The 24356-nt window shown below is 63.5% G+C and overlaps 2 protein-coding genes across 2 annotated transcripts; one reads left to right on the forward strand and one right to left on the reverse strand.

Annotated features, from left to right (window-relative positions):
- Positions 1-1415: 1415 nt before the first annotated feature.
- Positions 1416-9377, reverse strand: LOC106504574 (uncharacterized). Its single transcript, XM_084973783.1, has 3 exons — positions 9367-9377; positions 8371-9330; positions 1416-2209 (listed from the first exon to the last, which is right to left on the reverse strand). The coding sequence occupies exons 1-3, from the start codon at positions 9375-9377 to the stop codon at positions 2185-2187; spliced, it is 996 nt and encodes a 331-aa protein (XP_084829909.1). The 3' UTR covers positions 1416-2184.
- ADRA2C (adrenoceptor alpha 2C) lies at positions 8514-11312 on the forward strand. The gene has a single exon (XM_005666516.4). It carries the CDS (start codon positions 9376-9378, stop codon positions 10756-10758), a length of 1383 nt encoding a protein of 460 aa, XP_005666573.2. The 5' UTR covers positions 8514-9375; the 3' UTR covers positions 10759-11312.
- The last annotated feature ends 13044 nt before the right edge of the window (positions 11313-24356 follow it).

Consider the following 24356-nt stretch of genomic DNA (forward strand, 5'->3'; position numbering starts at 1 on the left):
GAAGTCCCCCGAGAGCAAAATGAAATGTGAAGCTTTCAAGTCTGCTGGACATCCTGGCATCTCCCGGGGAGGGGGAACCTGGAGGGCCCACCCCTGCGGGAGGCCCTGCAGCCAACGCCAAGGTCATGCTGGGGGGCTGGAGGGAAGCTGCCGGGAAGCGGTGGGCTTCTCCAGGGAAGTCTCCCTCCAATGGTCAAGGCCAGGTACGGAAACCCCCTTGCCAGGGAGCCCCTCCCACCGCTCGGTTCTCCAGTCACCACGCACTTGCCCAGGAAGGCAGGTGGGACTCAACAGCAGGCACGAGACTGAATTTCCCTGTGTCCCCAAGGCCAGCACAGAGCCCAGCAGAGAGGGTCACCCCGGAACTGTGTGCTTGATGCGAAAAGTCATCCAAGCTTTCCTAGGATGGACTGGGCTGTCCAGAGAGCAGGGAGCTCCCCGCTGGCTGGCTGTGAAGCAGAGGCTGGACACCGGCCTGCAGGGACATTGCCCCGCGGACTCCTTCTGCTGGGATTTGAGGTAAGAGTGATCAGCACGCTGACAGTGTCAATTAGAAGGCACTGGGAGCTTTTTGCCAAGTGCCAGCAACGGTAAGATCTTAGTTCTCTTTTGTTAGAATTTTTTTTTTTCTTTTGGCAAAGGAACTCAAGCTCTCGGAACAAGTTAAACAATACAGAGATATATAAAGAAAAATCTAACATCAGCCTCCTCCAAGGCCTCCTTCCCTCCCACAGGCCAGGTACCCAGGGCTGACAGGCGAAGGTGTTATCTTTCCAGGCACCCAACACACAGGCTCCCACTTCATTCTTCAGATGCTCTGAGAGGCCAAGCCGTCCCCCCCAAGGCCCCTCAGCTGGCTAGAGAGTGTGACCCAAGCAGGTTTACGCTGCATCTCCAAGCTCTTCTAGGAGCCTCGAGTCCCCCGGCTCAGCCTGGCTCCCCTCTCCTCTCCTGGTGGCACCTGCTGTCCTGCAGGATCCACTCATCCCCCTGCTGAAACGGCCCCGGCCTCCAGCATCAGTCCACCAAGGCAGGACTGAGCAGCCCTGGGCCCCTACCCCCACCTTGCTGGGCCTTGGCCAGGCTGGCATTTTCATCTCCTTCTGCTGGACTCCCCAGAGCCAACAGCGGCCCCCGAGACTCAGCGCCCAGGAAGACCACTGAGTCTTGTGCCTCCGCTTGCAGGCGAGGAAACTGAGGCTCAGGGCAGGTGACCTGTCCAATGTCACTCAGCAACTCGATGGCTGAGACAGGACTGCGGTCGGTGATGGCAATCCCTTGTGTTTAATTCCATGGTTTGTGAAGGTCCACCCTACCTACTGCACTCATGCGCTCATGCAGCTGTTCATCCCCAAACACAAGGTCTGAGTTCGCTTCCCATTGCCACTGTAACAAACCATCACAGACTCAGCAGCTTCTAACAACAGATTTATTATCTCATGGTTCTAGAGTCCAGAAGCACAAATGGCCTGGCAGGGCTGGTCTCTAGATTCTCAAGGATCCGTCTCCTCGTCTTTCCCGTCTAGAGGAGCCCGCACTCCTGGGCTCGTGGCCCTCCTTCCATCACTCCGCCCTCTGCTTCTGCTGCCACATCTCCTCCAATGCCGACCCGCTTGCCTCATTCACTCGGAAGGACCTCGGGATTATACGTGGGGTTGACTTGGATAATCCAGAGTAACCCTGCATCCCAGAGGCCTGAGCTTAATCTCATCAGCAGAGTCCCTTCTGCCATGTAAGGTCACACAGGCCCACGTTTTCCAGATTAGGGCATGGATGTCTTCGGGTGTGTTATTTTGTCTACCACAGCCTGGCACAGTGATTCTCAAAGGAGGCAGGATCGAGCTGGGGACAGCAAATCCACGAGGGTACATTCAACGGCAGCGGAACCCTCCTCCCCAAAGCCCTTGAATAATGAGGCCACTCAGTGCCTCCCTTGGCAAGAAATCTGGCCAAAGGCTGGCGGCAGGGTGAGTTCCTTTAGAGGCTCAAGACCAACAGCATTAGGGACACAGACTTTGTCCTCTGAGGGTTGTCATCTTTGGAGTCAGCTCCTCCTGGTCCCAAGAGAGCTGCTGCAGCTCCAGGCATCACATCCTCACACATGACCAAACAGGTGGGAAGGCAGTGAGTCTTCTCGTACCTCTCTTGCTTGTCCTCAGGGAGCTCTTACTGGCCGGGACTGGGTCATGCGACCTTTCCCCTCCAGCCACTGGGGAAGGGAAAGGGGTCCATTACAATAGGCTGAGCAGTGTCACCATCTCCCCCCAGGGCTGGGAAGGGGCTCTCCTTTCCTGGCACATCCCTGCTCCCCCACCAGAACAAACCAGGTATGCAGGTGTATTCGTCACCTGGGCTGTGTAACAAAGTACTCAAAATTGACCAGCTTAAAACAACACACATTTCGTATCTCACAGTTTCCATGGGCCAGGAGTCCAGCACAGGCTAGCTGACTCCTCTGCTCATGGCCTGGAGGCTGAAATCAGGTGTCAGCTGAGGCCACATGCTCATCTGAGGCCCAGAGATCCTGTCCAGGCTCACAAGGCTGTTGGCAGAATTCCGTCCCCTGAGGCTGGGTGGCCGAGGTGGCCTTTCTTGCTCAGGGGCTCACTCAGCTCCCCAGAGCCCCATGGGGCTGCCTCTCACAGCACTGCTTCCTCTTTGTGGCCAGCGGGAGAGCACGTTTTAAAGGGCTCGCCTGATCAGGTCAGGCCCGCCGGGATAATCTGCTTTGTTAACACGAAGGCACCTGGTTAGGGGCCGAGCCAGGGCAGTGATGTCCCCAACGTTCACGCTTGGGAGGGGCTGTCCCAGGGCCGGGTCGTTGGGGGCCGTCTGAGAATCCTTCTCCTTGGGGTGAGGGGGGAAGCGCCAGCCGCCGGGCCCACAGCTTGTGCCACCTTTTGGACAGGCTGCTGCCTCCTCACCCTCTGGTCTGAGCTGAGCCCCAACACCTTCCAGAAAGTCCTCCCTGAGCCCCAGGCAGGGAAGAAGTCCCCTCGGGCCCCAGCAGGTGCTCCTTTGGCCTCCTGGCCTCTCCCTGGAGGTCAGGCCTGTGCCTGGTGCCCTGGGCTGGGCCTGAGTGGTGCTGAGCCCTCCACAGACAATGGCCACCGTCCACGCCCAGCCCTGAGCTGCTGTGCCCAGGGGACACCTGCCAGGCCGGCACCAAGGTCTCGTGTTCCCAGGAGAACTCTGATGCTTGGAAAGGCGATGAGGGGCCAGGCCTAGAGCTCCAGCCCCAGGAGGGCAGGGAGGGCCCCCGGAGGGGTGGGCAGACTTGTGGGCGGGGTCACTTCAGGCCCTCAGGTGCCCTCCCTCTGGGACTCTGCTTAACTGCCCCTTCCCCAGAGAGCCCTTCCAAAGCGCCCCCACTGACCGAAGCCAGCGGCTGGGGACGGGCGAGGCAAAGGTGAGTGGACAGCAGGCACGTGACAGCCAGACAGGGGACCACACATGACCTGGGGCAACCTGGGCCCCTACCTTCACCTGCAGAAAGGGACGGCCATGCAGCACACGCCCTGAAGGGACACAAAGAGGGTGAACTGGCCCATCGCCTACGGACGGCTCAGGACAGGCCCTGGCCTAAGGGTGGCTACCGGGAGCACGGCGGATGGGCAGGGCCAAGGGACAGATGGGAGTAGGGGCGGAGGCTGCATTAGGACGCTTCCTGGGGCAGTGACTCCAGGAGAGGCCCAGGGACCCGGGTGCTACCACCGGCCACGGAACCTTGCGGGGGATTCCAGGGAGCCTGGTGCGGAGGGAGCGTGGAGCCGTGCCTCCCACCTGCTCAGGCAGGTGAGCAGCCAAGTCAGAAGCAGGTGTTCCAGGCCCAGGGCGAGGCAACAGGGGTGGGGCCGCGCCTGGGCACCCTGGGCTGAGAGCTCTGGGCACCTCATCGTGGAGACCTGGCAGGTCAGCCGCTGACCGGGGCCAGGTGGTGGGGGGCTCTCAGACTGCCATTCACGAGCACCCGCAGGGTAGGTCCCAAGGGAACAGCTAGTCAGCCCGAGCCCAGAGGAGGCCAGGCCAGGAGGGCCTGGAATGCCAGGCTCAGGCATCTGGGCAGCAGCGATGCCCTGGAAGGGGCACCGCTCAAGCCTGGAACCGGCTGCAGAGGGGAGAGCCAGGATGGGCGGTGGGGGCGGGGAGCAAGCTTGAACCCCAGTGGGTCCCAGGCTGGGTGGGGTACACAGCTGGTGCTCAATCAGAGGAACTGACCTGCTGCCTTCCTCTGTTACACCCACTGCAAATCAAAGCCGGTTCCCAAAGCAGTTCTTTCCCCAGAGGGACTTCCGCCAGCTCTGGAAGAACTCAGCTGTGCCAAATCCATCAAAGTGATCGATACGGCAATGGATTCGGTCTGCGCGGAGGGCCAGGCCCGGCCGGCGGATCCCAGCCGCCCTCTGACAAGACAAAGTGGTTCTGGAATTCTTTAGGGAGGGGCAGGGAGAGAAGCCAGCCTCATTTTTCCCCCGCCTCATCTCTGAAAATGAAATTTCGAATAAAAGTGGGGAAAAATGGAGACACAAGCTGTTTGGTCTGGAGTCTAGTGGGCCAGGCCTCCCCTCCGCTGCTGCACCAGCCACCCTGCTGGAAGGGCTCTCCTCGTCCCTGCAGGCAGCCACCGAGGGCAGGGGCGCAGGCAGACGAAACACCAGCCCCAGGAGCTCGAGGCAGGCACGGAGCTTCCATCCAGCCAATACCCCCACTTTACAGATGGGAACACTGAGTCCCGGGAGGCAGCGGGGGTCCAGGCTGCCAGACAGCAAGCAAGGGGGTGAGAGGAGGCTTAAGCTCATAACTTCCACAGGAAGGGGGCAGAAAGGGCCCGCTGGCGGGGGACGCTGGGTCCGGCATGGGCGGCTCTGTGCGAGGCAGCACTGCGCTCTGCTGGGCTCCACCTGCACCGCCTACACTGCAGGCAGCTGGGGCGGCTGGGGCGTATGCAGGACCCCAGGCCCTTCGTACCATCCATCCCTCTGCCACGCTGTGACTGAGTTCCCACTATGAGCTGCGAGCCCGGCTCCGCAGAGATACGGCCTCTCCCCTCAAGTGCCCACGGCAGAGAGACGCGGTCTGGTGGTGGCACCCAGGCCAGTGAAGGGCCCCACTGCGGCCTGGAAGCCCGGGGCCTCCGAGGGAGGCATCTGGGGCAACATGTTTTGAAGGGACAGAAGAGTCCAAGGGACAGACAGGACAGCGTGGCCAGCCTGGAGGAGGGCACGTGCCAAGGCCCGGAACCATGGCAGGCGGTGATGAAGGCGGTGACAAAGGGGCCCCAGGCTAGAGGGAGCGAGCTGGAGGACGCTTCACACGGGGCAGGCCGACGAAACCTGGGAGGAGCCACCTGCCACGGGGTGATGGAAATACAATCTCCCTGCAGCCTAGGAAGGCGAGCGAGGCTACAGGCACGTGCACATGTGTGGGTGTGCGGGTGTGTGCTGGCACAGAGTGGGTGTGTGCAGCAATGTGCATGCCCTGGTGCATACGGATATGTGCACTTGCACAACTGAGGCAGGCACCCCAATTCATGCATGTGTGCACATGGCGTGCGTGTGACTGTATGTGCATGTGTAGACATGTGTGTATGCAGCATATGTGTGTGCATGGAGACGTGCGTGTGCATGGAGATGTGTGTGTGCACACGTGGGTGGGTATGCGTGCATGCTGCCTGCAGGGGCAGGTACATGTGTATGTGCGCTACATGCACACATGGATATGCGTGCATGCACACTCATGGAAGCGGGTGTGCATCTGCATGGTCTGGTGTGTGGCTGGTGAGGATGCAGCATGGGCACACATGCATACGTGTGTGTGCGTGCATCACACATGTGTGCAGTACACCCGTGTGCGCAGGGAGCTGGTTCGAGGAGACAAGGCCCCCTCCACCTGAGTGGAGGCCCTTCGCAGAGCAGAGCACCGCGCCCAGCAGTTGCGTGCCCCGATTCCGCCCACAGCAGCGGGCCCCGGACACAAGGTGCCACTGCCATGGGTCACGGGTGGGATGGTGGCAAGTCCACGGTGGCAGCCCCAGGATGCTCCACTTCCCTGCGGTTTTCCTTCTGAGATGCCCCACACCCCCTCCCCAACGTGCCCACCGCCCACCAGTGCGGCCTGGCTCCCACACCCGTCCTGGTCCAGCCAAGCCCGGGCCAGGCCACCACGACTCGCCAGGCAGGCAGTCTTTCTGGGCGCACACTGTCGGGCCTGTTCCAGGGCAGTGGGGGGCAGCTCGTCAAACCCCAGTCTCAGTGCCTGGGCTAAGATGCCTCTCCCGTTCCTCTGCGAACAGCTCGGTCCCTGGGGCCTCCGGTGCCTGCAAGCAGACCTGCATTCGGTGCGGCCCTGAAGCCCAGACAAAGCCCTCTACGCAAGGACTCCTCAGGGACTCAGCCCTCCGTCCCCGCAGCTCCGGGGCTGGGCCCCCAGGAGAGGCGCCTCCTCCTGCCCCTTCCCAGGCTATGCCAGCAGTGCCATGTCTGCTGCCTGAGGTCAAAAGCCCGGCCAGGCATCCCCAGGGGCCTGGGTTGCTTGGCCAGCCAGGCACTCCAGGTGTCCCCAGTCTGGCCTGGCCAGAGAGCCACTGCCGGGGCAGTGGGATGTCCTGTCTGCTTTGGGCCCCACGGGGGCTTGGTGTCCTTTCCCTCCAAATTCCTCACGCACGCGAGGTATCGAGTGGAGCTGGGACTCTGGACGCAGCCCTGAAAGTGCTCCTCCAGAGACGGAGCCTCGTGGGCAGGAGGAGGCCCACGGGGAGGTCCCGCTGCTCGGAGAAGGCCGGCTCTCCAAAGCCACATCCAACCACCGCCCCGTCCCTTCTGGGATCCCAAACCCCACCCCCACCGCAGGGCGCACAACCAAGAGGGGGCGCTCCCTCCCGAATAACTCCGGTCACTCTTCAAACACAGCGCACAGGTCACCTCCTCCAGGAAGCCTTCCTTGACAGCCTCACGTCCAGGCCAGGGGCTGTGCCCCAGAGCATTGACCGCATACACTGCACCCACCTCTGTGAGGCTCCCTCTGCCCCAGACGGAAAGCAGTCGAGGCGGAAGGCCTAAAACAGACAGGGCCGGCCCGTGCCAGCGACGGAGGATCAGGTGTGCAGGGGTCTTCCCAGCAAGGTGTACCCCTAAGTACCCTGACTGGTGGCACCTTTTAGGCCTCCAGGACCACAGGACCTTTCACAAGCATGGTGCCTCTACCTTCCCTGGGTCGCGCGTGGTCCTGGCTTTGCTCCCAAAATTGCATAAATGCCAAGGACTGGCCTGGGAGGCTTAACCTTCTGGGGCAGGTGTGCCATCTGGAGTGTTTGATTTCCAGCCTTGCCCTGGCCTGACCCCACCCCCACCCCCCACCCCACGGTGGTTAACAAGGACGCGGAGCACCACGTGGGCAACTCTGCTGAACCCGCCTGCTCTCCTTCTAAGGCCTCTGAGCCCTTCTGGAGTTCAGCGGGCAAAGAAGCTGCGCCGAAGCCCGGCGCCTTTCTAGGCATCGCTGGGGAGTGGGGCGGGTCCAGTCCCTCCCAGAGACTCCCTCCCAGCACCCAGAAGCATCCAGCCCCCTGCCCCAGCCACACCCCCTCCCCCCACCTGAAGACGCAGAGAGAGCTGTCAGCGGGCTTGGGTGCCTTTCTGCTCTGCTGGGAGGAAAGGTCCTCCGGTTCCTCCTGGTGAGAAATCGGGGGCCTGGGAACTGCAAACTCCTTCCGGGGGTGGGGTGGGGTCTGTCTCCCAGACCTCAGGTGGCCCGGAGGCGGGAGCAGCACCTGACATGGGCCAGGATCTACAGTGCGCATCTGCGGAACGCACGGGGATGTGGGACCGGGGGGGGCTCTGCGGGGGGTAACCCCAGCAGCTCGTCCCTAAGCCGGAAAGAGGTACCCACGCAAAACCGCCCCTCCTCCGGGCAATCCAGTGTTGGGTGTTTGTCTGAGGCAAGATGTTGCACATCCCCCAGCCTTTAAAAGCGGGGCCATGAAGCATAAGAATTAAACTTCAATAATTGCCAACATGGGTGTAGAGCCTGGGAGCCCGCCCAGGGCTTCCACTGGCACCGCCGTCATGATTCATGCTCCAGCAGCGCTTGGAAGCGGGCAGAGGAGGGAACCGAGCCTGGGGGTGGGGAGGTGGCTCTGCCCCAGAGCACGGACCAGAGATGGGAGCCGGACCGGCACTCGGCAGCACCGGTGCGCACCCAAGCAGCATCGCGTCCTCCGCCAGGCTGCGAGTGGCTGGCTCTCCAATCAGGCCGCGGACCCGGAGCCGGCCGGTGCTGCGCGCCAGTGTGCGCGCCCGCGTCTGCGTGTGCGTGTGTCCGGGGGAGGTGAAGAGGCTCCCGTCTTAGAAAGAGCAAGCTTCTGGAACTCACCGCCCAGGCCAGCCGGCACTCAGCCCCGTCCCGCAGGCTGCAGACGGCCCTGGAGGGGGCGCCTTCGCCAAGCGCGCGCGCCCCGCGCCACCGCCCCGGGCTCCTCCCCGGCGCCGCGCGGGCAGGTTCGCCGAGGCGGCCGCGGGCTCCGGCTCTCGGGCCCGCTCCCCCCGGGCCGGCGGCGCTGGCCTGCCCGCCAGGCCGCCCCCGCCCGCCCGCGCCCCGCCCCGCTGCGCAACTCTACCCAAGTTGGAAGCCGAGTCCGGGCAGCGACACTCGCGCCGAGCGCACGGCGGCGGCGGCGGAGGCGAAGGCAGAGGCGGCGCAGCTCCGGCGAGCCGAGGCAGGCGAGGCGGCGCCCGCACGGCCGAGCGCGGACCGCGGGGGGCGCCCGCGCCGGGAGCAGCAGGAGGAGGAGCAGGAGGAGGACGCGCGGCGGCGCCGGCGCCCTGCCCGGGAAAGTAAAGTTGGAGCCGGAGGCGGCGCGCGGGCGCGGGGGCCCAAAGGAGCGGCGGCCCGCGCCCCGGCGCGCCGAGCCCTAGCCGGCCGGATGGGAGGCGGAGCGCCTGGGCCGCCGCCGCCTGCAGCCTGCGCCCCGGCCGGGCGCCGGGGCCGCGGGGCCGCTCGGGCACGCCCGCTGGGGCGCCGAGTCGCCGTGGGCTCGCGGCCGGGGCGCTCTCCGTGAGCCGGGACGAGGGCGGGGCCGCGCGAGGACCCTGGGACCTGCCCCCTCCCCCCGCCGCCGCGTCGCCGCTCGCTCCGGGCGCCTCCTGCTCTGCACTTACGCGTGTGGCAGCGGCGGGGAGCCCGGCAGCCACGCTCTCCGGCGCGCCGCTCGCCCGCCGAGCCACCACGGCCGAGGGCCGGCTGCGGGGCGCCGCGGTCCCCGGCGGGCGCGCCCGAGGAGCAGGCGGCGATGCGGGCGCCGACCCGGGCTGCGGGGCGCCCAAGCTGCCGCGGCTGCGCCCCGGCTCCAGGCGGGACCGCGTAGCTTACGGGAGGACCATGGCGTCCCCGGCGCTGGCGGCGGCGCTGGCGGCGGCGGCGGCGGCGGGCCCCAACGCGAGCGGCGCCGGCGAGGCGGGTAGCGGCGGGGCTGCCAACGCCTCGGGGTCTGCCTGGGGTCCGCCCCCGGGCCAGTACTCGGCGGGCGCCGTGGCGGGGCTGGCGGCTGTAGTGGGCTTCCTCATCGTCTTCACCGTGGTGGGCAACGTGCTGGTGGTGATCGCCGTGCTGACCAGTCGCGCGCTGCGTGCGCCGCAGAACCTCTTCCTGGTGTCGCTGGCCTCGGCTGACATCCTGGTGGCCACTCTGGTCATGCCCTTCTCCCTGGCCAACGAGCTCATGGCCTACTGGTACTTCGGGCAGGTGTGGTGCGGCGTGTACCTGGCGCTCGATGTGCTCTTCTGCACCTCGTCCATCGTGCACCTGTGCGCCATCAGCCTGGACCGCTACTGGTCCGTGACGCAGGCCGTCGAGTACAACCTGAAGCGCACGCCGCGCCGCGTCAAGGCCACCATCGTGGCCGTGTGGCTCATCTCGGCCGTCATCTCCTTCCCGCCGCTGGTCTCGCTCTACCGCCAGCCCGACGGCGCCGCCTACCCGCAGTGTGGCCTCAACGACGAGACCTGGTACATCCTGTCTTCCTGCATCGGCTCATTCTTCGCGCCCTGCCTCATCATGGGCCTGGTCTACGCGCGCATCTACCGCGTGGCCAAGCTGCGCACGCGCACGCTGAGCGAGAAGCGCGAGCCCGCAGGCCCCGACGGCGCGTCCCCGACCACGGAGAACGGGCTGGGCGCGGGGGAGAACGGGCACTGCGCGCCCCCGCGCCGCCCGCGCGCCGACGTGGAGCCAGAAGACAGCAGCGCAGCGGCCGAGAGGCGGCGGCGCCGGGGCGCGCTGCGGCGGGGCGGGCGGCGGCGCGCGGGCGCGGAAGGGGCCGCAGGCGCCGAGGGCACGGGGACTGAGACGGGGACGGCGGAGCCGGGCACGCTGACCGCCGCGAGATCCCCGGGTCCCAGCGGGCGCCTGTCGCGCGCCAGCTCGCGCTCCGTCGAGTTCTTCCTGTCGCGCCGGCGCCGGGCGCGCAGCAGCGTGTGCCGCCGCAAGGTGGCCCAGGCGCGCGAGAAGCGCTTCACCTTCGTGCTGGCGGTGGTCATGGGCGTGTTCGTGCTCTGCTGGTTCCCGTTCTTCTTCAGCTACAGCCTGTACGGCATCTGCCGCGAGGCCTGCCAGGTGCCCGACCCGCTCTTCAAATTCTTCTTCTGGATCGGCTACTGCAACAGCTCGCTCAACCCCGTCATCTACACCGTCTTCAATCAGGACTTCCGGCGCTCTTTCAAGCACATCCTCTTCCGACGGAGGAGAAGGGGCTTCAGGCAGTGATCCGCACACCCTCCCGGGTGCCGAGACCCTGGACAGCTCCCGGCGGAGCGGGGCTGGGGGGCGGCAGGCGTGGCCTCGCGGGAGAGAGTGGGAGCAGCCTTCCCAGAGACCAAGGATTGGCCTCCGGGGCGCGCGGCGGGGCTGGAGCGAGGGCTGGGAGCTCACGGGGGCCCCCAGGGAGGGGGAAGGAGAGAGGGGAGACCCCTCTGCCCTCCCATCTCAGCAAGGGGCTGCCTCTAGGGCTCCAGGCCTGGTTCCAGCTCCAGGGGTCTGCCAAGGTGCAGCTGAGAGGTCAGAGGCACAGACCGCATTCGCATCCTCCCAAGTTGGTGAGAAAGGAGCCAGCCCCCTGCCCCAGCACACGCCCCCCCTCCCGCCCCGCCCCCGTCACTTCTGAGCAAGGGCTGACTCCCCAGGACCGGGGGGGTGGCTGTCCCAGGGGAGGAAGGAGGCCACTGACAAGCTTTGGTTACTGAAAGTATTTAAATGTTTGCCAAAAATGACTGACAGCCAAAACAACCAAACTCTTTTCTAAATAAACCTTTGTAATCTAAGCGCTGAGTGCGATGGTCAGTCCTTCAGCGTGAGGGTGGGGCACCTTCCAGACCCTCCCCCCCTGACCTCGAGTCAAGGGTGGAAGGAGGGTGCCCCAGGCCAGAGTCCATCCTCTCCTCGCATGGGGGGATGGGCGGGGGGGGGGGGTCTCTGTTTAAAGCTACTGTTACAGACAAAATTTGTCCTTAAGTTCTTGTGTTGTAACTGGCCAAGCGCCAAAGGAAATCAAGAGACCCCCTAATTAACTCCCACTTGAGCTCCTGAAGGACTGTCCTCTCTTCCTAACTGCCCCCACCCCCATCTGGCTCTCGGCTTCCCCCAGAGCTGCCCGGCCTTGCCCCTTTGCTCAGCCCTCACGCCCCCTCACACACACATACACACGTGCTTACTGGGCTGGAGGGGCTCATGCTGGGATCCCTGCCGTGACCCTCAGAGCCTCCTGTCCCTCTCTGTGCCTCTCTTGGCCATCCTGTAGGTGCCAGCCCCTGCCCAGCTCTCTCCCAGGTCACCACCCATCTGCCTTTGGCCGGCGGGGTGGGGGGGGAAGGTCTGTCTCCGGAAGGGCTCCGCCCTGGGTCCTGCCCCTTTCCTGGAGTGACGTACCAGGCCTGTCCCTGGCAGAAGCCCTCCTCTGCAGGTGCCTAGCCTCATCGCTCCAAGTTAGGGTCCTCCGGATGCCCCAACCAGGAAGACCTCTCCCAGATGGCAGCCATGGTGGGGACAGGGGTGGAGGCACTGGCCGGTCAATGCCACTGAGATCGTTCTGACCTCCTACCAGCCGGCAGGGGCCTGGACGGGGTGTCCACATTGTCGGCCAGCCCTGTGGCAGGCTTGCTGGGCTAGCTCAGGCAAACGCCTGCCCTCTCTGGACCTCAGTACCCGTCCTGAGGCCCGTCATCTGTGGTCCCAATGCCAACCAAAGGGGGGCCCAGCAGGGACCTTCCCCCAGAGAGAGCCTGGCACACTGTCCCCATCCTGGCTCTTGGGCCATGGATCCTGAGTCTCCCGCAGGAGCCCGTAGCCTGGAACACGGCCCATGGAAGAATGCCAGCAACCCCCACTCCTTTCTCTTCCATGACCCCGAGACTTGCACCTTCCAGGGCTGGGGGGCTGGGCGCTCCAACCCCATTCAGCCAACAGATGTTTACCCCTTGATTGTAATCGCTGCCCGGAGAGACTTTCTTTTCAGCTGGATAAACAGACAGAACCTGGCTTCTCACCCCGCCTGCCAGGGAAACACGCCAGCCGCCTTGCCCGAGCCTCCAGCTCCACGGATGAAGTGGGGGCGCTGATGCCCCCCCAAGGGTGCCCGGGAGCACTGACTGCTCCCAGCTGGATCTGGGAGCCCCGTGCTGGGGGATTTCTCTGGGGCACAGAGAAGGGGTCCAGGCCTCTGCCAGCAGCTCACGGTCCCTCACCCAGGGCTCCCCCTTCTTAGGGCATCTTGGTGTCGACTCCACAGCACCAGCTCATCGTCAGCCCCCATCTGTGGCCGAGGAAACTGAGGCTCAGAGCCGACCCTCTGGCCCAGGACCCACAGGCGTGAGAGGGTAGAGCCGACGTGAGCCCAGGAACGTCCGGGTTAGGCTAGCTCTGCCCCAAGCACCCCAGCCCCAGTGTCTCGTGAGCCATCTCTGGGCCTCGAAGCATTTCACTCGGCCACCGTGCTGCCCCAAGCCTCCCCTTGGGCTCTCGGGAGATTTCTGGCCAAATGTAACACCCACAAGGAGACCAGGAGGGCAGGGCCCTGGAGCAGGGAGCAGCTTCGACACTGGACTGGCTCGAGCCCACGGCTGATGTGGCTCTTATAGACATGCCTCGATGTACATTCATCTAAATTAACTCCTATATTTTAATTGGTGAGTTTGTAGAAAAGGGGGAGCCGAATCGCCCAAGGATTCCGTTATAGCTCAGCATGGAATTCAAAAAAAAATCCAGCAGCATTGTTAATACTTTAGAAGAGCAGCTCCAGTCTTTGAATCCTGCCCCCGACTCCGGGGGTGGGGGCTGAGAGATGGGAGAAAACTCATCGCCGAGGCACTTGCTGGCGAGGAAGCGGGCCTTTCCCGGCTGTGCTGGCAGCCGGCTGTATTTTTATATCACATCCGTCGGCAGGGCTCAAATATTCCAGTGCAGCCTCGGATCAAAACACTCTGCGCCTGCAGGCCCATCTTGAGTCTGGTTGGGCAGCTGCGGTGCTCTGCGAGCCGAACCCGAGCAGCCCCCGCAGCCCCCCACGTGCAAGGGGGAGGCGGCGCAGCTGAGGATGCTGCGCCCAGCAGGCGAGGAGGGTGTGGGGTCTGTGTTAGCAGAAGCCCAGCTCTCTGGAGCTGAGAAGTAGAGAATTGGGGGACCCAGGTGAGGGTCTCCCGCCCTGAGGACCCCGAGTGCCTGCCCTGGGTGGGCCATGAGCACCCCCAGGGGACTCAGTGTGCACCCCCCACCCTGCCCCGCTTACGAAGATCGGCCTCCCGTTTGACCAGTTAGACTGTTGAAAGCATCAAATGCAGCTGGTTGGGAGGGAGCAGGAGGGTGAGGGGTTTGGGTGGTAGAAGCATCCGCTTTACCTGAGAGGGACCCTTTGAGTCTGCTCTCTGCGTGACCCCAACCCTATGTCCCCCTATCTGGGAACAGGGTCCACGTCCTCTCCTGGCTGGGTGGGGATGCCCCGAGAGGGTACGTGACCTCCTGGCAGGGCACAATGACTCTGAAATCTGCCGAGGGAGCAGAGTCTCCTGCCAGCCCTGAGCCGAAGGGAAGCCCTAGGGACCAACGCCTTTCCCAGCAAAACCTCGGGCACAATGGGACCATTAAGATAAGGGATCCCCTGGCAGGGTGGAGTGGGAGTGCCCGCCCAGGGGATCTGCTCTCATGGCTGAGCCCAAAATGTGCCCCGAGCTGCCTGGCAGCAACGGAGAGAAAGGAAACCCGGCACATAGCTGCTGTTCTGCGGCCAAGGTGGTAGGAAAAGCTGCGCCCAGGGGGGTAGTGGCTGGAAAACCACCTGTAAGACTGCCCAGGCCATGTGCCATCCGCAGGCCTCTGTGACCTGGGGAGTGCTCCTCTGGGGGTGGGGATTTTGGGGACCAGGCTGAACCCTGGAATGGCGTTCATGCCATAGTCCTGTCGGGGTGGAGCAACGGCCAAATCTCAGCCCCCTGGATCCAGCCTCCATCACCAGTTGCACAGACAAGGCTGTTTCTTATTCCTTCACCAACCCCTGAGCCCACACCCAGCAGGCGGCCCTGGCTCTGAGCTGCGGGGCTGAGGAGCAGGGCTGTCCCGGGGGGGGCCTCTCTGGTGTCTGAGACAGTGGCCCTGTGCTCTGCGGCCTCCACACCCTGGTGCCAGATAACACCTTAGGGCCCTGCAAAGCCGAACTGGTACCAGCCCCTCCAGCCCCTCCCAGCCCTGGCCCGTCAAGCTCGGACTCCACGGCTCTCAGGCTGGCGATCGCCTGTCCCTCGTCCTGCTTCCTTTATTCATGTTCCGCCTTCTGCCGGGAGCACCTTTCCCATAGCTACCTGAGCACCTCCCACTGGCCCTGTAAGACTCAGACCAGACTTCATCTCGAGAAAGGCTTTAGGGCCTCCTCCCACCCCCTGCTCCCCAGCTGCAGGTCCCCAAGGCTGGCCAGGCACTGCCCCTCCCAGTGCGGGGAGCCCAGCATGGGGTCGGTGGGGGGAGAGACTGGACACTGGGACCGTGTGGCACCGGCCAGGTGACTGGCTGCGCAGACCCCCCTTGGGGATGCAGGCCTGTCCTTCGTCCACAAAAAAGATCCCAAGGACCGTATCCCTGGATGCCAGCCCCAAGAGCTGCCCAGGGCAAGTCCCCCGGGCCAGGCCGTGCAGGGGCGCGGAAGGGGACACCCCACAGTCTACTCTATGGCCCTTGGGGGAGGCTTGGCGCAGCAGAGGCAGGCTGCCGGTTCCCGGGCTGGGCTCGGGGGCTGCGGGGGCTCTTCGGCGGCACGTGCAGGCCCAGCTGTGGGAGCCGGCTGTTCACATATCGGTGGGCGGGTTTCTCCCCCCATTTAATTAGCTCTTAACTGACTCTGCAGCAGCCAGGAAAACAGAAGAACCTCCAGGCGGGCTTCCGAAGTGGGGCTGGGCCCTTGAAGAGCTCGTCGTGGAAGTTACCCGGGGGCGGGGGGGGAGGGGTCCAGTTCAGTTGCCCCCTCCCCACTTCATAGAGGGGCCCTGAGCGGGGAGTCATTAAGGAGAATCATCACAGAATAGACGTGACTGTGAGCCCGGCAGCCAGGGCTTGCTGCGTGCCCTCTGCCTGCCAGCTTTGGGCCCGGCACTCAGGGCTGTTTGCCAGGTGCAGGTGGATGGTCCCATTTTACAGACAAGTAAACTGAGCTTCAGAGGGGGCATGCTGGGAGGAGAGGCTGCCTCGAAGCCAGACGTCGGGCTGTTGGCGCTACGCCCCCCACCTCGCTGAATCCCCACCAAGCCCTCGGTGTAGATATGAACGAGCCTCATCTCGGGGACGAGAAAGCCAAGGCTTGCGTGGTCTGTGCCCGCATCGGCTTGCCTGCCTTTGAGCTCGTCTCCACCCTTCTTCCACCGGGAACAACCCTCCGATTAAACGTTAAACTAACAGGATCCAACAGGGCCCAGGAATTACACATCTCTGGGATCGCTTCCTTATTTCTGATGTAATCCGCCCTCTAAAACCTCAGCGGCTACGAACAAACCATGGCATCTTCGTCGCGTCTTGATGGGAAGAAGAGGCTGGCTCTGCTTTTATTCTGTCATTTCAGAAACGATTCCGCATAATGAAACCACTTTTGAAGATCGCCCCACCCGGGACATAAAATGCCACAATGTTTGTGGTGAACAATAATTCAGTTACCCGTTTTCTAGAGTGTGCTGCCATCGCAAATTGAATTGAAAGCCACATCAGTCCTCTTTTAATTGGTTCAAATGAAGCTGTTATTCAGAATCGGATCGCTGCTGTTGCTTCCGCGAGGATTCAGCACGAGGCCAAACAACGGAGTGGTTCCTTGGCTTCCGGCTTCGCTCAGTGAGCCCCAGGGCCCAGCAGCCCTGAGCTGGCCTGGGATTTCTGTGGGCAGGCCTGCCCTGGCTCAGGCCCACAAGGCTCTTCCCACTGGCCTCTAGGGGCTGGCCACCGGGGGAGGCCAGGGACTTCTGAAGCCCTGGGCATGGGGCTAGGATTGGCAGCATCCCCGGCCCCCTCTCCTGTCCCGGGACCAGCCCTCAGTGGCAGGGAGGGACCCCTGCACAGCCCTGTCCCAGGACAGGAGGGGGTGTTCAGGCCAGACCACCAGCCTCCTCCATGGCCTGTGGGTAGTGGGACTAAAAGCACCCAGAGGAGTTCCTATTGTGGCTCAGAGGAAGTGAATCCGACTGGCATCAATGAGGTTGTGGGTTCGATCCCTGGCCTCGCTCAGCGGGTTAAGGATCTGGCGTTGCCGTGAGCTGTGGTGTACGTTGCAGACGTGGCTCAGATCCTGAGCTGCTGTGGCTGTGGTGTAGGCTGGCAGCTGCAGCTCCAAATGGACCCGTAGCCTGGGAACTCCATATGCTGCAGGTACGGGCCCAAAAAGCAAAAAATAAAATAAAATAAAAGCAATCAGAGACCACCCGGACCCATTTTACTGATGGGGAAACTGAGGCTCAGAGAGGATCAAGCACTGGTCTCAGGGGCAGAGTCAAGGCCGCAGGTCATCGTTCTCCCTGTTGTGCCCCTAAATAACCAGAAAGCTACTGAGGGAGGACCAGACATGGGCTTGGAGGGGCAGCCTGCCTGACCTCGCCCTGTGCCCTCCGGCTGGGGGCCTGAGGCCTCAGCAAGAAGACAGGGTGGAAGAGCTCAGGCTTCAGGATGGAACCACGGGAACCACGGGTCCCACATCCCAGCCCCTGACAGTGCCCTCCCCCCTCCGCACCCCCAGTGCTGGAGCCCGCAGCTCGGCCCTGCGACAGGCCACGCCTTACAAGCATGGTCCTGGCTTGGGGGAGTTTTCCATTTAATGAAGAGGGGTCTGCCCGCCTGAACGTCCAGCCCTAGACCCTGGGACGAACCTCCGAGGAAATTTTGGGGGCTGGCAGGAAGTCAGCCAACGCGGCAAACATGTCTTTCCCCTCTTCCCACGGGCTCTCTTTAAACCCGTGTTTGTGGCCATGCTGTGGCCAGAGCTGTCTGGGAAGGAAGGGGGACCAGAGTTCACGGGGCCACCCCGCACGGAGCCGCCAGGGTGCATGGTCTCCGGGAGCCCAGGGCTGGAGGGTGGCGGGTTTGGGCGGGGAGCGGGCAGCCTGGCAACTGTCCTGGGACACTGGGGAAGGGAGGGTGCATGCAGCCCGGAGCCTCCACTCTCCCAGGGGGCTTTACACAAACGCAGCGTCAAAGGCAGTTGTTAAGAAGTCCAAGGCGGTGACCGCCAGGCACTGACCTCCCAGCTTGGCCCTTTGGGGCCCTCCCAGCTCAGGGCCCAGTGGGACGTGCTGGTCACACAGCAGGAGCAGAACAGCGCTTTTCTCTGAAAGCAGCAGAATATCTAGATCTGACACTAATTCCAACAGGATTTTGCCTCGAATGACCCAGATCTGTGAGGCGCCTGCACTGGTTGGTATCTGCCTCTGGCTCTGGCGCCCTGGCCGAGGTCGCCGAGGGGACATTCGTGAATTCATTCATTGGTCCAGCCAGTCGTCCACGTGCCTCGTTTAGGGAGCATTCATGCGACCCCAGCTGCACATGGCCACCTGGGGGAACAATCCCAGCGACGTCCTGCCGGAACCCAGGTCCCCCTCGAATGGCTATGTCATTGTGGCGACAGCACATATGCTCATTCCTTCAAAGACCTCTGCAGAGAGCCCCCAGCCCCCCAGCCCCGTACCCGCTTAGCAAGATAAACATCCGCCACCCCCGGAGAGTGTGCCGCCTTTGAGGGGACAGGCAGTGGCCACAAAACCACACAAGCAAACCTAACGTCACAAACTGTGCTGTGCTGGGTGCAGGTGGCCTGACCCTGGGGTGAGGGGTGGGGCTGGGGGGCCAGCGGCCGGGGAGCGCCTCCTCCTGGCGGGTTGGGACACGGCCTCCCCTGTAGGTGGAGTCCCGGAGCACGTGCTCTGGGGTCAGCCCTGCTGGAGTGTCCTGGGCTGCCACAGTGCGGTCGCCCAGACGGGGAGGGGGGATAGCAGAGATGGGACCTCCCCCCCCCACCCCCCCGCTGAGACTGGAAGGCCAAGCTCAAGGTGTCCGCGGGACGGGTGCCTCCTGAGGCCTCTCTCCTTGATGTGCAGATGGCTGTCCCCTCCCTGTGTCCATGCATGGGCGTCCCTCCGTGTCCTAACTGCCTCTTCTTATAAGGACACCGGTCAGCTTGGACAAGGCCCACCCTAGTGACCTCATTTGACCTTTGTTAGCTCTGTAAAGGCCCATCGCCAAGCGCAGCCATATCCCGAGGTGCCGGGGGCTTCAACCTGTGAATTTGGGGGACACAGCTCAGCCCGTAACACCTCCTGCGTCCACTTCCCTTGCCCTCCTGCCTTGCCTTCCCACTTGTGGCAGAGGGTGGTTGAGCACCTGTCTCACGGGGTCACAGAAAGCCCCCAGGAAGGGTGCCCAGAGCCCGGTCAGCCCCGGGGAGGTCAGGCAGGCTCCCTGGGAGCTTCTCTAGTCCACACACCTACCCTGAGGGGGTGGGGGGACCTGGGGGCCCTCAGGCAACTCCCCAGGGACCTGCAGGTGGTGTGAGGCAGGGCTGGGAGGTCCCAGGCTCAGGTCCCTGGCTGGCAGGACCCCGCTGGGCCTCAGCCATCCCTACCAAGTGGAAGCGCCTCGTTCCGTGTGGAGCTGGGCTCTGCTGCCCACCACCCCTTTGACCCTGGGCTGTTTAAACAAAGAATGTTTGTAACGGGTTTATTCATCACAGCCAAAAACCTGGAAACGATTCGAGTGTCATCAGCCGGTAAGTGGAAAAATAGACCGCGGTGCATCCGGGCAGCGCGGACCGTTCAGCTGTATAAGGGGACGGGCGAGATATAGACGCGGCAAACACGCTTTCAAACGCCCTCCGTAAGCGGAGGGAGCCAGACTCAAAAAGCCACACACCCTAGGGTTCCAGTCCCATGAGTTTTTAAAATAGGCCTTACATGTGAGAGCAGCTTTAGGGTCACGGCACCATCGGGCAGAAAGCACCGCGAGCTCCCACGCTTCCCTTGGGCGGCCGCTAAGGTGGCGATGTGTCGGTTTTCCATCTGTAAAAGGAGGTACAGACCCAGGCCCGGATCTGGCAGGAGGGGCAGGGAACTCCACCACGTAGTGGGGTGTCAGCGGCCACACCCAGGGCAAGGGTGCTTCTCGAAGCTCAGTACACTTCTGGTGGAGGTGGCTGGTGGGCTGCCGGCCCCCAGGGCTTGCTGAGGGTGGGGGAGGCAGGCTCCCCAGGGTTCTGGAAAGGTGCCCCCCAGCCAGGCTGCTCAGAACTGAGGAGGAGGGATCCGCCAGCCGTCCTGGCCTCCTGCGAGGGTCATCACTTGCTGTGAAGACGGAAAACTACCAGCTTGCCCTCAAGGCTCTAGCGGGAGCCAGGTTCTTATCTCCCATCAGCAACTGGGAGACTCTGGGGCTGGCGGGAAGCGGGGGCACTTTCTGCTCCTGGAGAACCAGGGCAGCCAGGCTGCACGCGACCCCCAGTGGCAGCCACCATCCATAAGAACTGGACTCTAGTCGGGTCCCCATCTGGCTGGCCCTGGGCAGATGGCAGGAGCCTGGAGCCATCCTGGCTGTTGCCTCCTTGCTGTGTGACCTCGGTATCCTCCTCGCCCTCTCTGAGCGAAGCACTCCGTTGGGGCCATTTCTCCAGTGCCTACCACCTGCTGGTGGCACAGGAACCCACCACCCCCTAGGGTACCAGGGAGGCTGAGACTTGGGCAAACGGGTCGCCCAGGGCTGCTGGACCCTGAAGCTGGGGTTTGAGCCTTGATCTCAGGCCAGTGCTCCTGTGTAAGGGGCACCAGGATCCCTGCCGCTTGGGAAGAGGTGCTCAGGAAACAGGAGGCATCCCTTGCGCTGGCTCCTCTGGTTTCCCAGCTCCCAGAGGCATTGCTGACCTGGGGGCCCGGGGAGGATGCTGCAGGAAGGCGGGAATCCCCAAGGTGCACCCACAGCTCAGAGGTGGCACCTCCGCAAGGGGGTTTCTCAGGAAGAGCCCGGGAACAAGGACACCACAACGCAGGGCTTCTAGTGCCCTGGGACCGCCAGCTGCGAAGCAAGATATCAGCGTGAGCCAGGGCTCAGTGACGTTGTCTGCAGCCTCGGATCAGCACCGGGCTGGGGGAGCAGAGAGCACTGGAGGGTAAGCAGTGGGGGGTCGCCCGGGACACCGACCAGATAAACCAGCTCCCGCCCTGCTCAGCTAGCGGGGGGAAACCCATTCACATCAGCTTGGGGGAGAAAGCTCAGGTCTGTCTCTTCCCATCCCCCTCTGCTTGCCTGCCTACCCTCCCCCGCCCCCCCGGCCCCACAGACCCTGCAGGGGGCGGGATGGCCTCCCAGCCCAGTGGCCCCAGGAAGACGGGTCCTAGATCAAGTCCCAGAAGCCGGGAGAGCATCAGCCCCACACGACCACGTGGACTGAAGGTGGGAGTGGGGAGGATTCTGCTAGGGAGAGTCAGGCACTCTGACCAGGAGGACGACGGGCAGCATGGGTGAGAGGCAGCCCCACGAGGGCCCCTGCTCTGTCCCTCTGGCCTCCGGGCAGCTGCAGGCACCACCACTGGCCTCAGATGTCCCTGCCACGCAGAGCCCCCTTCCCCGCCTCCAGCCTGGGCACTCCCCGAGGGCAGGGGTTGGCGCCCCGGGAGCATTGAGCTCTTCCTGGGGTGACAAAAGGCCCAGTCAGCCTCGGGTCTGTCTTTGCACCTGCCGTGGCTGGAGAAAGTTCTTCCCTAGACTGCACCGTAGGTCCTGGGTGGCAGGCCTGTCCTCTGCCCCGGATCACCCCCGGGGCCTCTCCTGGAGTGACCCTGCCTCAGGGCTGGGGCCCTAGCGCCCCCCCCCGCCCCCGGTTTCTCTCCCAGTCTGGGAAGCTCTGGGCCACCCAGACATGAGCCCCGTGCTGGGCTGCTAGCCCTGTTCCCAGGGACAACTCTGAGCGGCCGCGTCCTGGCAGGGCCCGAGCAGCGGACTCCCTGCTTCTGATGGAGGAAACCTGCCCCCTGCAAGGGCCTCCCGCCCAGACATGCGGCTCCTCCGTCTCAGGGGACAGATGCCCAAGTGGTCACCAGGGCACTGCAGGGTGGAATGGGCCGCGCTCGCCCAACGAATAGCTTTCATTTGAACTCTGGGAAGGCGGCAGGCGATGGCGCATTCCCTCTGGGCTGAACCTCGGGCGCCCAGCTTATGCCTTTTTCAACTTTTTTTAAATCATGGTGAAATACACGGAGACTTGACCATCATCTTCCTTCCTAAGTGAGCGTCCAGTGGCGTTAAACACACTCACTTTGCTGTGCAGCGGTCACCGCCCCCGTGCCCTGAGTGCTTTTCATCTTGTGAAGCTGAAACTCTGTCCCCGTCCAGCTCCCACTCCTTAGCCCGCCCCGAGCCCCTGCCACCTGCCAGTTGCTGTCTTTATGATTCTGACCATCTAAGCAAGCGTAGGGTTTGGTTTTTTGAGTCCAGGAAGCCCAAATTGGCAGATTCGTATGTCATAGCTGTTCTGGTAATGTCCCCGCTGGGATGGTTTCCAGGTCCCCTTGCACACCCCCAATGACGAGGGGGTCACTACCTCTTGGTACGGCCCATGGCTGAGACTCTGAAGGACGGGAGACTCGGGGGGTCATGTCAGCCACCTCCCTCCTTTCTCTTCACAGATCCAAGAAGCGCTGCTGAGCACCTAGGACGTGCCAGGCCCTGTGCCAGGGCTGGGGACGAGAGCTTAAGGCAGCTGCTTGTGGGGAAGGGTCTGGCCGGCTGCAGCTATCGGACAGAACCCACTCAGGGGCCGGGGCTGCTGGGCTCTGATGTGTCCCCTGTGGGCACCTTCCCGCGGCCCCCTTGTCAATTCTGGCCCTCCAAGAAGCACATGCAAGGGGGCATTCAAAGAGCGAGAGATGGGGCGGGCAGCGGGGGGAGCAGGCCAGCGCAGCTGATGGGAGGCTCGAGCCAAGGCTGATGACAGGGGATGCGCACTGGGTGATGCTGGCTTGGGACCCCTCCGCAGGACACCAGGCTTTGGGTCAGGGCTTCAGACCTGGTGTCTCAAAAGAGTCAGTGTCTCCGGGACCCAAATTGACCTAGGGGAACCCTGGCTGAGAGCGGGAGTGGGGTCTCCACATTACAGAAGAAGAGTGGGGTTCAAGAGGCAGCCCTGCTGCAGTGGGGATGTGGCACAGGAGTGGCAACCCTCTCTCATGCCACGTGTCCGTGGCAGCACCATGCACTGGCTGACTAAGTGTGTGCCCTGGGCCCCTCCAAGACCACCCAGCTCTGGGTTTGATGAGAAAATGCCTCATTAAATAAACACAGCCAATACAGCTCTGGTGCAGCTCCTCTGCCCAGCTCTGCCCACCCGGGAAGGATGCTGCTGCCTGAGGACCTGACCTGATGGACCAGAGGCTGGAGGACAGCTTCCCTGGTCTGATGGATCTCAGGGAGCACAGCACAGGGCTGGATGCAGGATGGGAGCTGGGGCAGGGGGAGCCCAAGGAATAAGAGGCGAGGAAATGAATGAATGAGTAGACAAATGAAAGGGGGAGGAATAGAGGGAATGGGGAAGTGAATGAAGGAATGATTGAATGAATGAGCAAGAAAGAGAGCCGGGGAATAAATGCGTGAAAGACTGAGTGAGTGATGAATGAGGGAGGGAAGGAGGGAGGGAGGGGATGGGTGAGCGAGTGAATAAACGAGTGAGGCAGTGGATGAGTGATGGGGGCTTCGGGCCCCTCAGCCTCCGGCCGGTCTCCCGCCTCTCTCCCTCCCCCCGCTCCTCATGTCTCTGATCCCTTCTCAGTGGGACGGGGGGCCCTGAGCCTCCCTCACTCCAGGGAGGTGGCCCGAGGGAGTGTGGAGAGGCGAGATGCGGCAGTGGGGACCAGGGCCGAGCCTGTTCTGTGTGGATTTGCTGTGCCCACCCGGTGGCTCAAGGGGAGTCGGGCAGAGAGACTGAGGCCCCCGCTCGGTACACATGGGGGAGCCCATCTCTTTGGCTCACAGACGTGGGGGGCAGCAGGCACGTGGGGACACGGGCTGTGCCCAGGACAGGGTGAGGGACAGTCTGGGGCAGGTGGGCCCTTGGGGTGGCCCTGGCTGGATGTTGGCCCGTGGGCCCCTGGGGGGTGGGCCTGGGAGGCAGCATGGCCTCTCCCAGCTCCCTGGAGGCAGCTCGGAAGTGAACAATAAAAGCCTTTTTGTGGCCTTTCAGCCCAGACAAAATCAATAAATTCTGGGAACCTGAGAACAGCTGACCTTTGAGATTTTCTAACAAAACTTCGGGGTTTCGCTGGGGCTCCAGCTCAGGGCTGGGGCCGGGTCTGGAGGTGCTGGGAAGCCCTGGGCATGGGGACTGGGGGGCAGGAAGCCCGGCGGCGGGGGGTGAAAGGACCAGCAGGAAACCACGCGTCTCTGCCCCAGCCCTGGACATCCCACCTCCGCCGGCCGCTGGGAGCGGCAGGCATGTCGGGGGTCTGCCGAGCCTTCCTGTGCGTGGGACACTGGGCCTGAGGTTTGGAAAATGCGTCAGTCATCTCTGGGCCACACTGGTCTGCGGGCTGCTGGGTCGCCCGGGAATGGTCTCCGGGGAGCCCTGGAGAGCCCGCAGGCGGCACCCTGCAGCCTCCGGCCACGTGGAGCACATCCGAGGTGGACCTGCAGTGCTGGACACGCCAGGTCAGCCCTGGGGGCAGGGAGGGGGAGCTGCACCAGGGGAACAAGGGTGCTCACCCCCCCCCACCCGAAGCAGGCTAGCCCCCTGCACCCCAGTGGTGCTCCACCCCCAGCCCTCCTCCACCCACTGGCTGGCTCTCCCGGTGATGAGTCCGGCTCCTCTGAGACCCTCCCCA

Source organism: Sus scrofa, chromosome 8 (genome assembly GCF_054392235.1).
Source record: "Sus scrofa isolate SSC_HxYL_T2T_F1_AM1 chromosome 8, Sscrofa_HxYL_maternal_Yorkshire_Landrace_v2.0, whole genome shotgun sequence".
Lineage (NCBI taxonomy): Eukaryota > Metazoa > Chordata > Mammalia > Artiodactyla > Suidae > Sus > Sus scrofa.

Coding starts and splice junctions, on each gene's coding strand:
- LOC106504574 (XM_084973783.1), bottom strand. Junction 2,210..8,370: donor AGTGCCGGCTGGCCTGGGCG/GTGAGTTCCAGA, acceptor TCCCTTCCCCAG/TGGCTGGAGGGGAAAGGTCG.
- ADRA2C (XM_005666516.4), top strand. CDS start 9,376: ATGGCGTCCCCGGCGCTGGCGGCGGCGCTGGCGGCGGCGGCGGCGGCG.